The 22,742-nt window shown below is 41.3% G+C and overlaps 1 protein-coding gene across 8 annotated transcripts in view; it reads left to right on the top strand.

The window, feature by feature from the left end:
• Window positions 1-22,742, top strand: part of gria4a (glutamate receptor, ionotropic, AMPA 4a) — a 120,367-nt gene that overhangs the window by 77,383 nt on the left and 20,242 nt on the right. For 7 of the 8 annotated variants that reach the window (XR_013628010.1, XM_058080676.2, XM_058080675.2 and 4 more), the window contains exons 11-14: window positions 1,540-1,746; window positions 4,171-4,386; window positions 5,221-5,381; window positions 20,001-20,199. Coding sequence is in view for 6 of the 8 variants with exons in the window: in XM_058080676.2 (XP_057936659.2) it covers window positions 1,540-1,746; window positions 4,171-4,386; window positions 5,221-5,381; window positions 20,001-20,199 (783 nt within the window). In the remaining 2 variants the exon portion in view is untranslated. The remainder of the gene's footprint in view (window positions 1-1,539; window positions 1,747-4,170; window positions 4,387-5,220; window positions 5,382-20,000; window positions 20,200-22,742) is intronic. The other variant, XR_013628011.1, reaches the window with a different exon arrangement.

The raw sequence follows: 22,742 nt of genomic DNA, 5'->3' as shown, positions 1-22,742 counted from the left end.
AGTCAGGGAAATTGCGGTACTAGAGCAGTGTAGAATTGATGGGTCAAGCAAACGAATGGAAGCTCAGTGTGAGGCCGAGCTAGCAGGAAACGGAGGCGCAATCTTGCCCATGCCCAACACGGTACAAATGGTGATGTACTATGAGTACTACCTAAAAATATTGTCATTTTCATCACCTTTGAAGTAAATACTTCAAAGGCATAAATCTCAATTTCCTTACATTGTTTCAAAGCTGGGTTGCACGGTGGTTTGGTGGTTAGCGCGCAGACCTCACAGCTAGGAGAGTTCAATCCCACCCTCGGTCATCTCTGTGTGGAGTTTGCATGTTCTCCCTGTGCATGCGTGGGTTTTCTCCGGCATTCCAAAAAAAAAAAAAAAAACATGCTAGGTTAATTAGCGACTCCAAATTGTCCATAGGTATGAATGTGAGTGTGAATGGTTGTTTGTCTATATGTGCCCAGTTATTGGCTGGCGACCAGTCCAGGGTGTACCCCGCCTCTCGCCTGAAGACAGCTGGGATAGGCTCCAGCACCCCCCACTACCTGCTATATAAAAAACTTGTTTGCTATTTTCAATTAAATGCAAAAAAAATACATCTAATGATTATTGAAAATTATTGGTACAACTTTGGCAAGATTAAACCAATTGGTGAATAGAATTCACTCTGCTTTTACTAAATAGTTATCCTTTGCTCTGATGTGTTATCCACAGAGCTGAGGCTCGTTGGAGTTTGATATCTTGATAAATCAGAGATTTGTCTTTGATTAAAAGGGGTTCAATAGCCTTTTAATAGGCTTGCTTCGGTTGGATTACAAGGGCAGCAGCCTCAGGCATAATACAATATCTCACCACTGATGATGGATGTGCCGTCACTCACAAGTGTGTGTGTGTGTGTGTGTGTGTGGGTGTGGGTGTGTATGAGGGAGCGTGCTTGATTTCTAATGTTTAATGCGCACCTACCAAACCATTAAGCTCACTTGTTACTTTCATCTTTAGAAACCGTACACTGACAAAAGTCATTTTGCCTCTCACAACGCATCTTCAAAGCAACGGCTTTTTTTTTTCTCCCCTCCTCCTCGAGAAAATCTCTCCCTCTCAGCATCAGCATCAGTGTAGCACTGAGTCAGGTTCACATCCCAGTGGAGGCAGATCAAGACTTGAAATAAGTCTGTGACACTTCACATAGAAGCCATCCAGCAAGAAGAACTGATGTAATATTTCATTTTGCATGGATTTTCTCTTTTAAAATAATAATAAAAAATGTGTTTTTCTACTAAGAACAAATATGTGTTCATGTCATTCTATTATTTTACCTGTACTATGTATGTATTGTAGTAAGAATTGTGTATTTAATGTGTATCTAACATTTATTTGATGTTTATGAGATTAATGCTTACTTCATCACTCGGAAATAAATACAATATGAGTCCATTTGTGTCTCTTTTGTTCTATCACTCTTGTTTATCAGTTTTTTCAAAGTCATCAGTGCAATAATCCTCCTCCAAACAGTGTCTTTCTCGCCTTATGCTGCTTTTGCAGGAGGGTCCCTACGTGATGCTGAAGAAGAACTGGGAGTTATATGAAGGCAATGACCAATATGAGGGGTACTGCGTGGATCTGGCCTCGGAGATCGCCAAACACATCGGAATCAAATACAAGATCTCCATCGTGCCTGATGGGAAATACGGCGCCAGAGATCCCGAGACGAAGATATGGAACGGGATGGTGGGAGAGTTGGTTTATGGGGTAAGGATGAATGAATCGTATTTATGTAGTACAGTAGGATATGCAAGTATATTGACATGGCCATGAACATGTTTTTGACATGATGTTGATGTTCTCTGTTTTTGGACTACAGAACCTCACCATTATTTGCTTTTGTTGACCACACATCCAGCAACATACTCTGCAAGGTTAACTGAATATAATAAAATTGAATTGGATTTATATTGTGCCTTTCAAGATACCCGAATCACACCCATTATTCAGTGGTGGTAATTGGGTACTATGTATACTCATGGAAACAGCCTCTCTGAACACAACCTAACCCATGCCCAGCACGGTACAAATGGTGACGTACTGTGAGTACTACCTAAAAATATTGTCATTTTCATCACCTTTGAAGTAAATACTTTGGCATAAATCCGAATTTCCTTACATTGTTTCATAGCTTGGTTGTACGGCGGTCTAGTGGTTAGCGCGGAGACCTCACAGCTCGGAGACCGAAGTTCTGTGTGGAGTTTGCAATGTTCTCTCCGTGCATGCGTAGGTTTTCTCCGGGTACTCCGGTTTCCTCCCACATTCCAAAAACATGCTAGGTTAATTAGCGACTCCAAATTGTCCATAGGTATGAATGTGAGTGTGAATGGTTGTTTGTCTATATGTGCCCTGTGATTGGCTGGCGACCAGTCCAGGGTGTACCCCGCCTCTGGCCCGAAGACAGCTGGGATAGGCTCCAGCAACCCCCGCAACTCTTGTGAGGAAAAGCGGTAGAAAATGAATGAATGAATGAATGAATGAATAATTCTAAATTGGTTGACATTTACTAAGCTAAAATATGGACATAATTCTGCTACACGGTCGATTTTCTGCTCATAAATTTTTATATATTCATGACAACTAGCTCCTCTAACAATTAAAAATAGGACAATGCTAACGAGGTCCTCTGTTGGGTTGACTTGACCGAACGATAAAACGACACAGTAGCTAAATTGTTGAAGTGTTTTGCTCTTTGTCTGTCTAAATAGCTTACAATGTTTCAAAGCTGGGTTGCACGGTGGTCTGGTGGTTAGCGTGCAGACCTTACAGCTAGGAGACCAGGGTTCAATTCCACCCTCGACCATCTCTGGCCCTCTCTGTGTGGAGTTTGCATGTGCATGCGTGGGTTTTCTCCGGATACTCCCGGTTTCCTCCCACATTCCAAAAACATGCTAGGTTAATTGGCGACTCCAATATGAATGTGAGTGTGAATGGTTGTTTGTCTATATGTGCCCTGTGATTGGCTGGCGACCAGTCCAGGGTGTACCCCGCCTCTCTCCCGAAGACAGCTGGGATAGGCTCCAGCAACCCCGCGACCCTTGTGAGGAAAAAGCGGTAGAAAATGAATGAATAAACATCCAGTGGAGGTGGCACTGGAGATCCCAGTGACTAGGATACAGGAAACGGGATTTGAATCTCCAACCCTCCATTGTCATTTTACGACCTGCTTTGCTCTGAGCCACTGCCGCACCAATAGAGGTGATAATTTAAGAAGATAGCAACTGCACATGGGACCAGGACTGCTCCATGGTGCCAACTCAACAAAAGTATAGCAATCTCCACAAAGTCAGCCAAGTAGTTATTGCAGCTGCAGTGACATTGGCATTCCACTGGTACACTAAGTCCTCATGCCATTGTGACCCCACCTCAGGCTTACACAGTCAAACCCACTCCAGTATGCGGTACGTCGACTTATTCGAAGCTCTGTGTGCACATTTTCTCCAGCCATACGAGGGCTCGCTAATTCCTGAAGAATTCGGCAAGACAACCAATTATGCTGTTGACATCACACACGGCCTAAGATTTCGCATTGCTTGCTTTGCAACATTTAGAAGACAATGTCAGTCAGCACTTTTGAGGAGGTGTGAAATTGAAGAGATTTTTGCAGAGCAGCGTCAGACATTAATTGGCTTGCGGAATTGCTAATGGAGGAAAGGTGACACTGAGGATGCAGCGCTAATCAGGCTTGATTTGTTTCAAGTGCTCAATGTCCTCGCTGATGAGGCCACAAAGGGGAAATATATTTATTACAGCTTTTGTCTATAATTCACTTTTTATCTTTATGTTCTTGTATGTTTCTGCATGTCTGTGCCACTTCCTGTCTTGTTTCTGATATTGCCCTCTTAGGGCTCCACTTATGGTTGCACATTTCTTCTCTCACTAATATTGCATCTTCACTGCTGGTTTGATATATAATTGCTGTTTCATCATCTATTCAGCAAAAGTTACTCATCATGCTCACTTTTTCTCCTGATTTTTTTTCCACTTATCGCCCTCTTTGCCGCTTGTCTACTTGCCCCTTCAGTTGTCCTTGCACTCATTCTCCTCTTAATTTCGTCTTTAGCAGAAAATGGAGACGGCAGATAAAGACACTTGTATGCATATTAAGAACATGATCTATTTTCTTTGCAGAAAGCAGAAATTGCAGTGGCCCCGCTTACCATCACTCTCGTCAGGGAAGAGGTGATCGACTTCTCCAAGCCCTTCATGTCTCTGGGAATCTCCATCATGATTAAGAAGCCTCAAAAGTCCAAACCAGGTGTCTTCTCTTTCCTGGACCCGCTGGCATATGAGATTTGGATGTGCATCGTGTTTGCTTACATCGGAGTCAGCGTGGTGCTGTTTTTGGTGAGTGATACGGATAGGAAAGCCTTTTAGCGTTATGATTGTTTTTATCTGAACTGAATCGGAGCATTAGAAAAAACAACTGAAATTTTGTGAGAAAGCGTGCCATTTAAGTCATAATGGAAGCATTACTCCATTCCCAGTCCCATTAAAAAAAAAAAAAAAAAGAGTCCAATCCATGTATTTGTAACGTCACTCTCAATAATGGTCGCCCGCCAATCACAAGGCACATATAGACAAACAACCATTCACACTCACATTCATATTGGAGTCGCCAATTAACCTAGCATGTTTTTGGAATGTGGGAGGAAACCGGGAGTACCCGGCCGAGGGTGGAATTGAACCCAGGTCTCCTAGCTGTGAGGTCTGCGCGCTAACCACCAGACCACCGTGCAACCCAGCTTTGAAACATTGTAAGGAAATTCGTATTTATGCCAAAGTATTTACTTCAAAGGTGATGAAAATGACAATATTTTTAGGTAGTACTCATAGTACGTCACCATTTGTACCATGCTGGGCATGGGCACTAACCACTCGTCCGCCGTGCAGAAATGTGGGGTCATATATTTGTCTTTCATTTCAATTTTCTGCTTTAGTTCAGAAGTACGCGTCCCCTCCTACCTTAAATCAAATAAAAAATAACGCTATCCCATCATGTTATGTCATCCTCCATGCACCGCATGATTTCCGTGATTTCGTTCATGTGACTTAATTTCCATTTCCTGACACGTTCTTGTCAAAAATGAGGCAGACAATAACTAATGTTTAATTGAATGGTAGTTTTCCTTTATGATGCACTACTAACATTAAATACATTGATTTCCTGTGCTGTCTCAGGTCAGTCGCTTCAGTCCATATGAGTGGCATGCTGAGGAACCAGAGGAGGGCACCACAGAGCCGGGCCCCGCCGACCAACCTCCAAATGAGTTTGGCATCTTCAACTCTCTCTGGTTTTCACTGGGAGCCTTCATGCAGCAGGGCTGTGACATCTCACCACGGTGAGTGTACGACATGTGGTGTGTGAGGCAGAGCATACCGTTGTGTGTGTGTGTGTGTGTGTGTGTGTGTGTGCGCGTGTCTAAGGGAAACACCCCTGGTTGCTCCACAGCATGCTTTTCTAAAAATACAAGTCTATTCTATTTTTGACAGAAGCCGCATCTGGCTGCACATAGACGTTGCAGTTTTGCAGGGAGTTGGACAAAACAGACCTTCCTATAATCCTACCATCATCCTACCCTCAACAAAAATATAAAAAAATACATGTTGTCTTTTGCTCCTTATCTTTCATGAGCTTTCATGAGCTGAACTGAAAGATCTAAAAACAAGAGTGCTGACGAGAGTGCACTGATCATCATTGCATGACGGTAAGGGAATTGTGTACAGGTGCTTTCAACGTGGGGTCAAAGTCAACTTTATTGTCAAATATACTATACCTGCTCGACATACAGCATACATGAAATTTCAGTCCTCTCGGACCCCCGGTGCAGCAAGTAATAAATAAAATTACAATAACTGAACTAAATAAGGGCTGCATAAGACCCGAGTTCAATCCCACCCTAGGCCATCTCTGTGTGTAGTTTGCATGTATTTGAAGTAAATACTTTGGCATTGATCCAGATTTCCTTACATTGTTTCAAAGCTGGGTTGCACGGTGATCTGGTGGTTAGCGCGCAGATCTCACAGCTAGGAGACCTGAGTTCAATCCCACCCTCAGTCATCTTTGTGTGGAGTTTGCATGTTCTCCCCGTGCATGCGTGGGTTTTCTCCGGGTACTCCGGTTTCCTCCCACATTCCAAAAACATGCTAGGTTAATTGGCGACTCCAAATTGTCCAAATTGTGAAGGTTTGTGAGTGTGAATGGTTGTTTGTCTATATGTACCCTGTGATTGGCTGGCTACCAGTCCAGAGTGGACCCCGCCTCTCGCCCGAAGACAGCTGGGATAGGCTCCAGAATAAATAAATAAGGTTAATAAACTACATAAATACAATTAACAATATAAACAGCATAAACAGACATGAGGTATGAACAGTAGTGCAAATTAGCATGTGCAGTCCTGAGATAGGTGTGTGCGTGGGCATAGTCAGGGGCCCAGAGTCAATGGTGGGGGCCAGTGGGGGGAATTGGTGGCAAAGCAGGGAGGGAGTTGCCTGGTGGAAGAAACTGTCTTTGAGCCTGCTGACAACGGGCCTCGGGATCTCGTCAAATGAATTCAAAATTCCATCAATAAAATGCACCTGTGTTTCTTTGCCTGTAACACACTCCTGCCCATGCCATAAAATCACGATCACCACGGGCCACTCAACCCACGTTAACGTCAGGAAAGTGAAACCCAAGAAGACAAAACCTCAGGCACCAACGACTGTGACCTATTGCCTACTCAAGTCAAGATGACAAACTGCAGGACATCAGGTCGAGACCCAGATGAGGAAATGCAAAAATTATTTGCTTATGTTTATTGCAGCAGCTGTCCAGGTGTCTGATTGACACTCCTTAAGAGATACGTAAATTATGGTAGAGAAATAAACATTCAATTCACATGCAATAGCTCTGGTTGACATTGTAATGCTGTCTGTATGCTTATTGTATGCTCGCTAACACTTGCAACATCTTTGGAATTGTACTGTGGGATAAAAATGCACATTTTGGAGTGGCCAAAATAATAATAATTATGTTCTCTAATCTGCATCTTGATACACCACAACTGTGAGTTGGATGGATTATCTTGCTGGCATGGATTTAGACAATTTTGTGAACAATATTTAAGAAAATAGGCCTTAATTTTAGATATTTGAGTTCAACTAATGAACGATGTTTATTCAAGAACAGTGTTTTTATCATTTTGATGAGTGGATTCTGTTAATCATGTTTTATTTTACTCAAAAGGCTGAAATGAATCCATGTTCCACAAGTAACCCTTTAACAAAAGAAGACTACCTGTGGTATAAGGAAAAGAGTAAAATACGACCATATTACAGAGCTGGCAAAAATATGCCAATTTATTATGGAATCGCAGCAGAACAGCTAAAGGTTGTGTGTGGAGGTATGTGTTTCTGTCATGGTGTCGCACCGTTTACAATGTGAAGCACTTTTCTCACATTCCCATTGCTCTTTGACACAGTGTGAAACTCCAATTTTTTGCACACACACACACACACAGTAAATGTGAAAAATAGAAGTATAAAGGAAACACGGATATGCAGTTTCTCAACCTTGTCCATATGGGTGCACGAGGGTGGGAGATTTCACAGTTTTCTAGGTGTCCATAAATGTTTAACGAAGCAACGACGACGCAGAGTCCAGCTGTATTTTTAGAATATTTATATGAATATGGCATTCTATTATTGATAACCTCAGAATGCAGTTTATTCAAATATTCATGGACGTCATCCTGAAGACCTTTAGAGAGCAAAACTGAGGAGAGGAGGAGCAACAGGGAGGGCTTGACAACAGAACAAATGATAGAAAAGAGTGAGAGACAGAGGTCGCTTAACTGGTAAACGCCTTCATAAATTATGGGCTCCACTTTGATTATCGTCTGCTTTTTCAAATAACTCTTTTAGACATATTCTTACAACATGGGGCCGTGCATTATAACGCTGCAACATCATGTGATGGCCGAGGTTGAACGACAAGATCTCGTCCATGACATCAATAAAATGCACCTTTGTTTCTTTGTTTTATGACATTTTTCTGCCATAATCCCACCGAGTGCTTAGCGTGCTTAGGCCTCACAGCTAGGAGACCCAAGTTCAATTCCACCCTTGGGTATCTCTGTGTGGAGTTTGCATGTTCTCCCCGTGCACAAGGTGGGTTTTCTCCGGGTACTCCGGTTTTCTCCCACATTCCAAAAACATGCTAGGTTAACTGGTGACTCCAAATTGTCCATAGTTATGAATGTGAGTGTGAATGGTTGTTTGTCTATACGTGATTGGCTGGTGATCATCCCAGGGTGTACCCACCTCTCAGCTGGGATAGACTCCAGCATATGACCCAATATAGTAGGCATAAATGGCAAAGGGTGCTGCACGGTGTACGAGTGGTTAGCACGCAGACCTCACATCTTGGAGACCCGAGTTCAATTCCACCTTCGGCCATGTCTGTGTGGAGTTTGCATGTTCTCCCCGTGCATGCGTGGGTTTTCTCCGGGTACTCCGGTTTCCTCCCACATTCCAAAAACATGCTAGGTTAATTGGCGACTCCAAATTGTCCATAGGTATGAATGTGAGTGTGAATGGTTGTTTGTCTATATATGCCCTCTGATTGGCTGGCGTTAAGCATTAAAAAATGAATGAATGAATGAATCCCATCACCACCTTGGGTCACTTACGCCACAACATAAGTGCATTTTATTGAATGTGTGCCGAAACTGTAATGAGATCCTGAGGCCTAATGTTGCAGCAGGATAATGCACAGCCCCACGTTGCAAGGATTTGTACACAATTCCTGGAAAAAAAATATTAGACCACTTTGTTTCTTCAGTTTCTTATTCCATTTAATGCTCGGTAGTACAACTAAAAGTACATTTGTTCGGACGAATATAACAATGATAACAAAAGAGTAAATGAGAGTAAATGTTTTTAGAAATACAAGGCTAAGCGGCACAGAAAATGAATGGATGGACAATGTTATAGTTATTCATGTAAATATATATATATTCATTCATTTTCTACCGCTTTTTCCTCACAAGGGTCGCTGGAGCCTATCCCAGCTGTCTTTGGGCGAGAGGCGGGGTACACCCTGGACTGGTGGCCAGCCAATCACAGGGCACATATAGACAAACAACCATTCACACTCACATTCATACATATATATACTATATATATATGGAATATATATATTTTCCATGGTTTTCATCCATTTCCTTCAGATTTTTGGTCAGTATTTTCGCTTTCACTAATTCTGTGGCATGCTGAAATTGTCAGACATTTTTACTACGCTTATTTCGGCTAGTCTGTTTTATTTACAAACACACCCAGAACATTTAACAGATGAATAAAAGCTTTTTACTGGTGCGTGTAGTGCCTGGAGGCAGAAACCTCCCTCACTCAACATCTGCACTAAAACAAACCTTAAAAAACAAACTACTGCTGAAGGGCTGTCAGTCTGTGCACACTTGTTTACCTAAAGGACTTTCAGTTGTTCTTCGCTTTCACACCTGCTTAACAACAACATTTCACATTTGGAGAAAGAACAAAAGTTGTCTCCGTTGTGAACCCCCTGATTGTTTGGGGTTTGTTGATATTTTTGCTCTCATCTTCCATTTCATTCGTTATTCGTCCTTCACCAGAACCATCATCATCATCTCCATGTACTTCCCACTTTGTGCAAATAACACTCATACCATTTGAATGCATCTGCTCTCTCATACTCACACATAAATAAAGTGCACCTGACAACAAAGACTACACTACACATAGTTCAGCTTCATATACGCACATATGCAGACAATAGCGCTTGTGCAGTTACACAACAATATAGACACAGAAGCGCTCCATCACTTAGCCCTCGTGTGCGTGTGTGTGTGTCCTTGTGATAATGTGATAGTTAATGTCACGCTGGCGTTCATCACTAAAATTGCCCGGCCTTTTCACCTCCAATATAGCCGGACTGCAATAAAAACCAGTATTGCTGCTGTTATAAATGCCAAATTAAAATCTTACAAAGAGAAAGTGATGTCAGATTTGGGATGATTTGTTACTTTTTCCTTTTTCATCCACCATTTTTTTTTTATTCATTCATTCATTTCCTACCGCTTATCCTCACGAGGGTTGCAGGCGTGCTGGAGCCTATCCGAGCTGTCTTCAGGCGAGAGGCGGGGTACACTCTGGACTGGTCGCCAGTCAATCACAGGGCACATATAGACAAACAACCATTCACACTCACATTCATACCTATGGACAATTTGGAGTTCCCAATTAACCTAGCATGTTTTTGGAATTTATTCTTATCGTCACCTATCCTCACAAGGGTTAGCAGGGGGTGCTGGAGCCTATCCCAGCTGTCTTCGGGCGAGAGTCGGGGTACAGAAGCAGAAATGACGTTCTTCAAGATGCTCTCCGTGCATCGCTGTTTTGATTGGGATATCCCAATTGTTTACAATTATCATGTATACAGGAATAACCAGTTTGCATGTAAACGGGTCATTCCAAATGTTTCAGAAACATTAATTAATTGGAGTTCCCAATAGCATGTATTTGGAATGTGGGAGGAAAACCGGAGTACCCAGAGAAGCAAGTTGAGTTACTTTTTTAAAGGGAACCTATTATGGTAATTTTTCGGCCCTTGTGTTGCAACAGCTACACACGATAACCCGCGCAGAAAGCTTTGTAGTTCTTCCAGAATCTGCACCTATTCATCTTTATTTCTTTGGATTTTGTGCTTCCCACAAATGTATTCCACCCACGGCCCGCCTTCGGCAAGTTTGTCAGCTAGTCCAGCTGCATACTGGCCCATGTTCACGAAACAGTCTAGTGTGAAATGCCGTTGACGGAATAAAATGCATTTATTTTGCTGGTAGAGAATCAGGAACACCAACCACTTGTGCCTGATGGTGGCGTCTTTAGGAATTGTAAACAAATGTGGCTTTCCCTTACGAGGCATTGCTAGCAACATAAACAGAAAAGGAGAGCTTGGGGAAAGGTGGGGGCAGCAGAGCTTGGGGGAGCGCCGAGAGCTTATCTGGCTTACAGCCATGCCCATATAAGGAAGTCCACTCTTCTGTGACATCACAAAAGGACAGTTTTACCACACCTTTTGAAACGGAGCATATTGAGCCATCCCAAACTTATTTCAGGGCTCACTTTCAAATGCGTAAACCTCAATATCTGAAACTTGGGCATTGTTTAACACATAAATTCAACATTTTAACTGCATTTATAGGTCAGAAATGTGGAAAAGTACAATAGGTCGCCTTTAAAGTTAGGTCTGCCAATGTTCACTACAATGAGAAGATGACATTATTGTTGCATTATTGGTATTAAAGGCATTACAGTGACACTTAAAAAGTGTCAAGAAAATAATCCAACTGTATTTTTAATTCCTTGAGCGGCAATGGTAAAACCAAAACAAGACTGTATGTTATATCATAAACTGATTTGGATCGGTGTTTAGTTGGCATTCTAGATTTTTTTTTTACTCTTTTACAAAAATGAGATAAAAAGTAGGTCAAAGTGTGAAGTTCTTACGAACCTTGAAAAACATTACATAAAATGTGTCAAACAAAATATGTATCGACTGTCCACTAGCTTTCATGGTTGCTAAGCGACTGGAGCAAGGCTGCAACCAGCAAGGCTGCGCCAGAATGTCTCAATTCATCAACACTTTCATTTAGTATGACTATGTGATAAACTTTCCAAATAAAACTCAGTGTCGTGGGGCTGCATGATTCTGCAAAAAATGTAAATCACAATTTCATTGCTTGGAATTGAGATTGTGAATCTCAGAAACTTTCAACCGTCTTTCTGCCATTCTTTGTGTGAACTTTTTTTAAATGGAAATTAACAGAAATTCAAAAACATGGCAAGCTCACGCACTCCACAATACATTCATGCAGATTATGAAGTCAAGTCAAAAGATAAGTACTTTTACTTAGTGCGATCACTTCCCCCGTGAGTGATTGAATGACAGCTAGTGGAGCAAACTCGCTCTGGTTCGTGAGGCTCCTTGGGGGCCAGGGAGAGTGAGGAGGAGGTGTACCATGTGACCTTGTGTAAAATGACAGTGTTTTTGTATTCCTTGTCCATTAAGTAGTGGGAAGAGGCTTCAGATAGTTTTGCATTTACTGGAGTATTGCCAATAACAATGAATGGCACAGAATATCAAATCATTTGATGAAAGAGAAAGTGGAAATTAATCAAGCTCACTGGGTAGGCTTTCTGCCAAAAAAGCACAAGATGAATAAACCTCCAGGCAAGGTACAAAAATCTATAGAAACATTGTCTGCAGAAATAAGTGTTTTACAGATGTGAAAATGAGAAACCTTTTATGCCCACTTAGCTAGTGAATTGTATGATATGGATTTTGCTGAAACAGTATATTGCTATCAGATTTTCTTCCACCATCTCCACTCAAATGTGGGGGATAGACACCCCTTAGTCACACAAAACACACATGACGTCTGCAACAAATTTCACTGCAGAAACGGTTCCACTCTAGCCAGGCAGCTGGCTCTAATTCCAGATGCAAAATAAATGAAGGAGGAAAATATACACGCCTGATCAAAATTTTAAGACTAGTTGAAAAGTTTTTGCACTGTTGGATTGTTGGATTTTAAGGAGGTTCTAAGTAGAGCTTCAAAAAGAAGCCATGGGAGTGAGAAAAACATTCCCATTAGCCTCCTGGTAACAACAATAACAACAATAATAATAATCTCAATAATGAGCTCCTCATTACTGAGTCCTATTTTGAACATTTGACTTTTATTTTAGGGGGATTCTGGTTTCATAGACAATGGGGCAATGGGGTGTGGCCAGCGCATTTTGCAATTTTCGTGAGCAGCGCAGTCAGGCACAGCATGGCGCACCCACACAACCGTCCCTCCCACCGGTGCAAGTGGCAAAGAGGGAGGAGAGAAGGCGTTAAGAGGGTTTAACACAGCCGAGTATAATATTAACCAATCAAATGAACGCCTCTCATTGCCTTCAAATGCACAGGGCCCACTGGACTGCACATCAGAGGCCACAATGGGTGCCATGCACTTTGTGGGACACGCCATCTGTTCCTGACACATTAAACACAGCATCAGGCTAATCCAGGCATCTTGTTTGTTTTCCACCAGCATATACATCGAGAAATAGGAGAACCTTTCATGATCTATTCTCGTATCTCCTACTCATCATCCTTGAGGAAAAATGGAAGGTTTAAAAAATACATCCTAAAGACTGATTTTAACAACCAATCTTATATTAATATTTATTTTTAATTGTTGTTAATTATTAATGGATCACTTTCTGCTTCCACAAAGTACTAAAATACTAACAGTGATTGGATGTTTACTAAGGGCCACAGAGATGAGCGATGCGTGGATGCATCTTGTGCTTTTTGCCTTCTAAAATGTTGATTTTTGGGGGGCAAGTCATTAATTTAGGGGGCGATAACGACTAACAATTTTTTTTCTAATTTTTATCAGGTGTATATCTGGATCCATATCAAAACTGGATGCAATCTCCAGTGTCCTATGAACATCTCCACAGAGTTTTGTTGAGTAGTTTGTGTGCTATGTTGTGAATACACACATACAAACCGAGACCGAGCAGTATTTACGACTGTATGCAATTTAAGTATATCCCATGATGGCAGCCAATGATGCAGTATATGTACATTGCAGCCCATGCATCCATCACCCACTGGCATCCAAACGGGTCAAAGGGAGTACATAAGAAGTTTTTCCAAGTTAGGAACATCTGCCATGACCATGAGATCATCCTATTTTATCCTCTCCCTTCCCAATCTCCACCCTTATTTGGCATGTCGGGAGAGATCAACATATTAAGGATGACATTTATCGTAGTGTTTTGGGTTTATTCTCCTTATATAATTATTTCATCTTTATCTTATGTTTGCTGTGTATTTTCACCACTTGTCTTTGTTGTAACCTTCATGAATGCCTCTTGGGAAACGGCGTATGACACTTGCTGTTTGAATGTATACACAGCGTGTGTGTGTGTGAGTGCCAAAATCACCGTGTGTTGTGTATTGAGCTGCCATGATTGGTATGCCGTGTGCATCCCTTGCTCTCTGCTGCAGTCTGAGTATTACACTCACTTCTATTTAGCTCTTATGCCTCCATCTTCCCTCTCTCTTTATCTATCTTTTCAGATCAAGCTCTTCTTCTTTCCTTTTTTTTACATTCTACTGCATCCAATCTCTCCATCGGATTTTCTTATCTTCAGTCATCAGATCTTTTCAAGGCTATATACCAATGCTGAGTCTAATCCTTGGCTTAATGTATGTACTTTCCATGACAAGGAGCATGTGAGTACTTATGGGACACAAGCAACCAGGCATGTAAATCCTGCCTGGTTGTATTTACATAAAAATGAAGTGCCTGTCAGGAGACATGAAAGCAAGACTGACCCCTATTGTCGGGTTGACCTTGACAAGACATTTCCATCCACCCACTCGTCATTTTTAAATACTGACCTCTGAAATCTTAATATCCGTGATTGGCAAGGTCATCGTAGAAAAGGTGGGAGGCGGGCCTGATGGACAGTTGGATGTTCGGACAGGAATTGTTAACATACAAGGCAGAAAAGTGACGATGAGGAGGACCAAGACGCGGTGCATGAGAGGTAAACTGATCACAAGAAAGCATCTCAGAGGAATTGGACGTGTAATCTGAAATTACAGCTCTCTTCTGTGCACACTACTGGCTGGGGTTACATGTATAGCGAGTGTGTGCGCGTGTGTGTGTGTGCGTGCGTGTGTGTGTGTGAGATGTATTGAGTAAATGGCCCCGGGTGGCCTGCATACTTAATGATTGCAACAGATCCATCTAATGGAATGACTAACAAACTACAGTGGTGCATTGAAGCTTACCAACTTAGATTGGTCACAAGGTCACCAATTAAAATACACTTGTACAGACGGAATATATCACTGCAATGCACGTTTAATAGTTTTTGGAGGTGCTCACAGTAACTGCAACTCGCTTGGCTTCATCTATCTGAGGGAAAGAATGTGTGCAAGTCAATTTACATAAAACTATAATGCACTACTTTGGAACTAAGGGATAAAACACGCTGTACAGAATACATACAATAAATACCGACTCGCCATCGATTCAAGCCTGGAGTTTGTTTTCCAGACAGTAGATGACAATAGCATAGAGTGACAGGAGTGTTTTCGTGTTTTTTCCATCCAATCCAATGGGAAAAGCACATCTTCAATGCCATTGTGGAAGGTCTGCATACTTCCGTTTAACTTTAATCCAAAATAGTGCACAAAAAAAAACAAAAACTTCTTGGAAAACCAAGTTGTTTGGCACACTAGCCTGGAAGTGATGTCATTATTTTGAATAGCTGCTGTCATAATTTCGGCTCAACTTTGCTTTCTTGTCTCCTCATTTTCCTTATTGGCTTAAGAAGTTACTTGGGGACCCCTATAATATTAGCCAATGATTGTTGACTTGTTTTGGCTCACTTCCCATGCCGGAAATATATCTGGCAGTCATCTGCTGTGAACGGAATATAGTGTGATTCAAAATGGATGTACTGGTTTTGGAAGAAAATGCAGGTACCTTTTATAAATATGGAATTACAAAATATATATTTGTGATTGTATGGCTACATACTGTCAACGGGTCATTGGTAATGGTAATGGTTTTATTTCATTTGAACATGCATCAGATTACAATTGAGTGCATCCCATAATCAGTTCACAGTTCCACATGTCCAAAAGGAGTAGGACGAAGCAAAGCTTATTAAATCCTACCCCTCCATCTGGTACTTTTACAATCAGTAACTGTTACATTTGTTCACTTCCTGCTTTCCATAATACAGTTTGAGTTTGTTTTTTTTTAAATAATAATAATAAGAGGTGATATGACCATCCAATGACATAAAAAAATAAAAAACATAAAAATTTAAAAAATAGAAAAATTTAAAAACTAAAAAATTTTAAAAATTTAAAATTAAAAAAAAATAAAAATTAAAAAAAAAATAAAAATGTATTTTTTTAATTGATATGAGCATCCAATGCCATAATGGGTACCATAGTAAGTGTCAATATAGTGATATATATAGCACATCATGACGGGTTCAAGACTCTTCATTGTATTTAGCAAACATCAACTGCTTGTATTGTTTCGTGAATTGGCTCATCGTTGTGCATTGTTTGATGTCCTTACTCAATCCATTCCATAGTTTGATTCCACATACTGAAATGCTATGGCTTTTTAACGTAGTCCTAGCATATAAGTGTTTCAAATGTAGTTCTTCCCTGAGATCATATTTCTCCTCTCTTGTAGAGAAGTATTGGATGACATTTTTAGATAATTGGTTATTTTTAGCCTTATGCATTATTTTAGCTTAAGTTTAAGTATTTTATGAATAAGAAGTTAGTATGTTCTCTGTAGGCGGCTTTATGAATTATCCTTACTGACCTTTTTTGCAGTACATTTAGCGAGTGAAGATTGCTTTTATAGTTATTAGCCCATATTTCCACACAATAAGTAAGATATGGTAGAACCAGATAGTAATAAAGAGTGTGGAGTGATTTCTGATTGAGAACAAATTTTGCTTTGTTCAATCCTGGAATATTTCTGGCCACCTTATGTTGTATCTTTGTAATATGAGGTTTCCAGCTCATTGGGGAACAAAAAGATGCGTCTTATTTTGTATGTTCTCCCCATGCATGGGTGTTTTTTTTGGAAAGCCAATCTGGTCCAGACCTTTATACACCATGACCGGCACCATCATGTCCTCATACTAACATAAAAAAGTTTGTGTTTCATTTTTACATAACACTTTTCTTTTGGATGAGGTCAAGGGTCAAGTGTATAGGTCATTTTGACTGTCCCTCTGTTTGAGTGTCAGTTTTATCCTTTTTTTCTGTTTATTGGATGTTGAGCATGACAGCATGAATATGTGTCACGGCCATGGGTGATTTTAATTGCTTTCAATACGCGCATAAAGCAGTCAATCTTTAGAAATACATTAACAACCGCATAACAGAATGCACCTTTTCATACACCGGGAAAAAGACCAAGCTCTCATGTGCCACATATATTTTAATAGTTCACGTCTGCAGGGTGAGAAAAAGCTTGACGTGCTGCATGCAAACAATGTTCCTCAGAAAAGTGTGTTTGTGTGCAACAATGTGTGTGTGTGAAGGGGGGAAAAAATGAACAGTGCGCTATTAATCTTTCACACACACACAGAATTGGGGAGGCAATCTGTTGGCTATCATAGATGATACATGACCCGCCACAGAATCGAGTCGCCTGTTGCATACCAACACCCACATTCTCACCGCCAGACGAATGTGTTCAAAGTCGCATCACATGACGAATCAAGGATGTCACTCGGTATGCTTATCCAGCAACACACACACACACACACACTTATACACATGCATGCAAGTGTACTCTCCATCACTGCCTTATCTGAATGAAAGCTCACTCCATCGACCTCCAGAAGGTAAACACCATCTCCAACTTGGGCCAAGGCCAAATGCTGTTTAACAACTACCTCTTTTCTCATGTTCTCCGCCTCTGTTAGTACACACAAAATAAGTCAAGGACAACTAACCGCTTTCCTGAAGGACATTTTTATTTGATGCCTTCTATGATAGAAATGTTAAATGTCGTATCAAAGTTCTAATCCTCCATTTGAGATGTGATTCAAAAGTTTCTTCTCTTTCAAGGACTTAATGTTGACAACAAGTAACGAGCGAGGACAGGTTTAAAATGGAGGTGCAGGCTTCCTGCAGGTCGGTGGTGGCTGAGTCATCTTAGATGACTGCAAAATGACGGACAGCATCCCACATAGATTCCTGAAGGTTCATTCACAGCCTGCCAGTGACAGTATGGCTGTGTCAAGTCATCGTGGAAAAGGAAAACTCATGACGAATGCCTACCTGAGGCAAAGTAATACAGACTTTTGGGGGAAAATGTGCCGGAAGTTGCACTTAACAGAACTTAACAGACCCATGGACCGGCTCCTGTTCCCACAAATATCCCCCAGACGTAAGATTGTCACTGTTTGATGTGTGTGGAATCTATACCAGTCGGTATATAAAAAATATCGCCCAACCCTACTCATTTATTTTTTTGTGCCTGAAGGTTTCGGTACCGCCCACGGACCAGCAGAGGCCTGCAGCGCAGTCATTGGTGACCTCTAATTTCGAACATTGCCTGTACAGTTTTAAAAAAGGAACCAGTTCGACCCTAAAAACAATTATTTATCCTGCTATGCTGCTTTCTACGGGAAAAACAGTTTTTAAGTAACAACAAATTGGCGGCTGACCAACGACCAGGAACAAATTGTATTTGACCTTGAGGTTTTATTGAATGACACCCTCCACAAACTAATGAATTTAGACAATTGGGCGACTCAGCACCGAGTGCACGGCAAACATACACGGTAATATTAGCTGCACTAATTGAAATTTATAAATTTTCCAATTTTACTCCTACAATAGTTCCTCATAAAAACACAGTCTACTTTTAAACCTGAAACACAACTCCTGACATCACTTCCTGCCAGGTCTGGTAGGGAAGACATTCATTGAAACACACACAAGCATGAGCCTTATTTGTGTCTTAAAGGGCTTATTTTAGGCTGCACGGCGGTCTAGTGGTTAGCACACAGACCTCACAGCTAGGAGACTCGAGTTCAATTCCACATTCGACCATCTCTGTGTGGAGTTTGAATGTTCTCCCCGTGCATGCGTGGGTTTTCTCCGGGTACTCCGGTTTCCTCCCACATTCCAAAAACATGCTAGGTTAATTGGCGACTCCAAATTGTCCATAGGTATGAATGTGAGTGTGAATGGTTGTTTGCCTATATGTGCCCTGTGATTGGCTGGCCACCAGCCCAGGGTGTACCCCGCCTCTCGCCCGAAGACACCTGGGATAGGCTCCAGCCCCCCCCCCCCCCGCGACCTTCGTGAGGATCAGCGATAGAAAATTAATGAATTAATGAATTTTCCAATTTTTGGGTTCTTTGAACAGTCTAATATTTCCACTTGAGTCATTTAACTTGTCTACTAAATTATACACCTGTAATTAAATAAAAATGTACAAGTGGTGTTACAAATTTTGCCAACAAAAGTTATGGAAGTGTGAAATATGACTGTAATATTTCAATGACTTTCTGGCAATGTCAAACTATTTTTTCCAGGAGAGAATTACCGCTAATAGTCACATAAGTCATGTGATGAAAAGTGTTAATGGAACAGAAAGAAAAAATCTGTGCATGTTTCCTTATCATTAGCCGTTATGTCCTTGTCTTAGCTAACTATTCACGTTCCTCGAAGCTGGCAAAGGCATCCATGGCATGCATATTTTACCGAAGTGTTTTGTGCACTCGACATTTCAAAAGGGGTTTAAAAGACTGCATTTCCAGGAAGGACTTCACATTTTCCCTTGTTGTTGCCTCAGCAAAAAAACAAGTTCATGCAAACAAAGAGAACTGCCACTTAAGTTGATGTGCTTGCTCTCAGTCGTTGGATAAAGAGAGCAGACACAGAGGAAGAGAAAAAAAATGAGGCTGTGAAGGCTGGAGGAGGGCCCAAATTACAATCTGTTTCATGACGTCTTTGTTATTGTTGAACTGGTTGAAGGGATGAAAGCGTTTAACTTGGCAGTAATGCTCTGCCCACAGTCATGCAAGGTGGTGAAAATGTTTTGCAAAACTGATAATAATTAAGCTTGTTTGTCTGTTTTTTTTTCCTCTGCTAATCCCACATCTTTCTTATTCTTATGTATTTTTTTTTATCCCTTTAACCTTCACACATCCCTGGTCCTTCATTGTCGACTTGCAAATATACATCTCAAATCCACTGTTTGATCTCTTCCTTCTGTTGCACCCATCCTTCTCTCACGCTTCCCACTCACTTCCTCTTGCTCCTCGCTCCTTTTCTCTCCCTCCTCCGCCTCCATCTGTCTTCTCTCCAGGTCTCTGTCTGGACGTATAGTAGGAGGTGTATGGTGGTTCTTTACCCTTATCATCATCTCATCCTACACAGCCAACCTTGCTGCCTTCCTCACTGTGGAGAGAATGGTTTCCCCCATTGAGAGCGCAGAGGACTTGGCCAAACAGACAGAAATCGCCTACGGGACACTGGACTCGGGTTCTACAAAGGAGTTCTTCAGGGTACAGCCTTTGTGCTTTTCATTATTTACATTTGAATTGTGCTTAGAAATAGACTTGAAAAATTAAAAAAGTATACAAAACTGTGGTGAGAACACCAGCGATGTTTGGTGTAGAGACAGTGCCACTGAGGAAAAGACAGGAAGCAGAACTGGAGGTAGCACAGATTGGGAGTGACCAGGATGGATAGGATCAGGAAGGAGTACATTAGAGGGACATTACATGTTAGAAAAGGTTAGCGATCCCAGACTGAGATGGTTGGGACATGTCCAGAGGAGAGATAATGAATATATTGATAGAAGGATGCTGCGTTTATAGACCAAAGAGGAAGTTTATGGATGTAGTGAAGGAGGACATGAGGTAGTTGATGTGAGAGAGACAGATGCAGAAAACAGGTTGGACGGAAGCGATTGATTTTGGTTTTGATTTTGACAATAAATTGTTTCCCCCTCTAAATCAGACCTGCACTTGTCTGCTGCATAAATAGCATGACTTCATAGCGGCACCACAGCATATAACTTGCCAGTGAATTAAACAAAGAAGATAAGCACGACAGGGTACAGTGGTGCGTGCTGATAATTGTGTTTGTACATGAATGAGAAACAGCTTTGAATCCCCCCTTCCTGTCATGCTCCATTTTTAATTGGGGGTCTTTGTTTTCTTCACATTCAATTTCTTACATGCAATTGTAAACAAGTTATCTTCCAGCCTTTTTAACTCCACATGACATTAGCAAACCATAGTGGAACATGACAAATAGTGCCACTACAAACTGCAGCTTCGATATTTCTGGCATTTACATAAGGTGGTGAAGAATACAGGTGGTCCTCGGGTTACAAACAAGTTCCGTTCCTAGACTCTGATATGAGTTTTAGTGTATGTCCGAACTTTTCCGAACTTATCAACCAAAATTAAATTATTAAATGAATTCACAGAGCATTTGTAACCACATAAAGACTGAAACTGAAATTTTATACACATAGGTGGTCCTCACCAAAATTTTCAGTTCAGAAAAGGCTTTTTTTCCCCAAATAGCACTAAAATGTGGGTAGCTTTGACTGTAGCGCTAAAGTATTAATGGTTTGGGGGGGGGGGGATAAACCACTGTGACCTAATTTACTGCTGGTCTTATCTATAAACCCATATCCGCCCTGATTTATGGAGGGAAATGTGGAGCCAGGAAAGTAGGTAAGAAGGCAGGCAGGAAACTAAAAAGCTTTATTTTTTTTTTCAAACTGAGATTACAAAAACTGACCATACAAACTATGATAACAATGACGTTTATTGCCCCTGTTGCAATTGGCTTGCTACAGCTTTAATTGCTATTTGCGTTTTTCCATTAGCGCGAGGTACTATACACAATATGGATTATGGACGTGGATGAATATCAAGCAGATATGTCATTGCTGCTGCATTGTATTATTTGAAGCGAAATGACAAAACAAACACACGTTAGTTACTGCAGTATCGTATAGTACACCATCTAAACTTGGCTGAAGGTGTCCATTTTAAACATCGTATTTCTGGTTAAGGTTAATTATTATTGTTATACTCCATTTGTGTTGTTTGTGCGTTTGAGCTGTTGTGGTTACAACAATGACAGGAACCTTTGCCAGTGACAAGGATCTGAAAGCTAATCTAACAAGATGACTAAACACACTCAGGTTAATCACTGATGATGAGACATAAGATCGTGTGTGTCTTAAGTAACTAAAGGTGAAGCATGTTTTGATAATGATTTATCACAATGATAAATCCAAATGTATTAATATACACACAATACAAAACTGTGGTGAGACCAACAATGTTATTTTAGACTGTTACTAGAGACAGTGCCACTGAGAAAAAGACAGGAAGCAGAACTGGAGGTAGCAGAGATGAGGATTTTGAGGTTCTCATTGGGAGTGACCAGGATGGATAGGATCAGGAACGAGTACAAGAGAGGGACATTACATGTTAGAGGCCCTTTATCTCCAAGGCCTCTAACATGTAATGTTAGACCAACCATCTCAGTCTGGCCTCTCTGGGAGTGACCAGGATGGATAGGATCAGGAACGAGTGAGAGGGACATTACATGTTAGAGGCCTTGGAGATAAAGGGCCTCTAACATGTCCCAACCATCTCAGTCTGGCCTCTCTGGGAGTGACCAGGATGGATAGGATCAGGAACGAGTGAGAGGGACATTACATGTTAGAGCCTTAGAGATAATGTTCCTCTGACATTACATGTTAGAGGCCCTTTATCTCCAAGGCCTCTAACATGTAATGTCCCTCTCATGTACTTGTTCCTGATCCTATCCATCCTGGTCACTCCCAGAGAGTGTCAGAAGGACATTACATGTTAGAGGCCCTTTATCTCCAAGGCTCTAACATGTAATGTCCCTCTCACTCTTCCTGATCCTATCCATCCTGGTCACTCCCAGAGAGTGTCAGAGGGACATTACATGTTAGAGGCCCTTTATCTCCAAGGCTCTAACATGTAATGTCCCTCTCATGCACTCGTTCCTGATCCTATCCATTCTGGTCACTCCCAGAGAGGCCAGACTG

The sequence above is a fragment of the Doryrhamphus excisus genome, linkage group LG8 (assembly GCF_037039965.1).
Source record: "Doryrhamphus excisus strain RoL-2023G ecotype Guam linkage group LG8, RoL_Dexc_Guam_v1.1, whole genome shotgun sequence".
NCBI classification, from domain to species: Eukaryota; Metazoa; Chordata; class Actinopteri; order Syngnathiformes; family Syngnathidae; genus Doryrhamphus; species Doryrhamphus excisus.
Note: the sequence above shows the minus strand (reverse complement) of the source record. Positions and strands in the feature narration are given on the sequence as shown.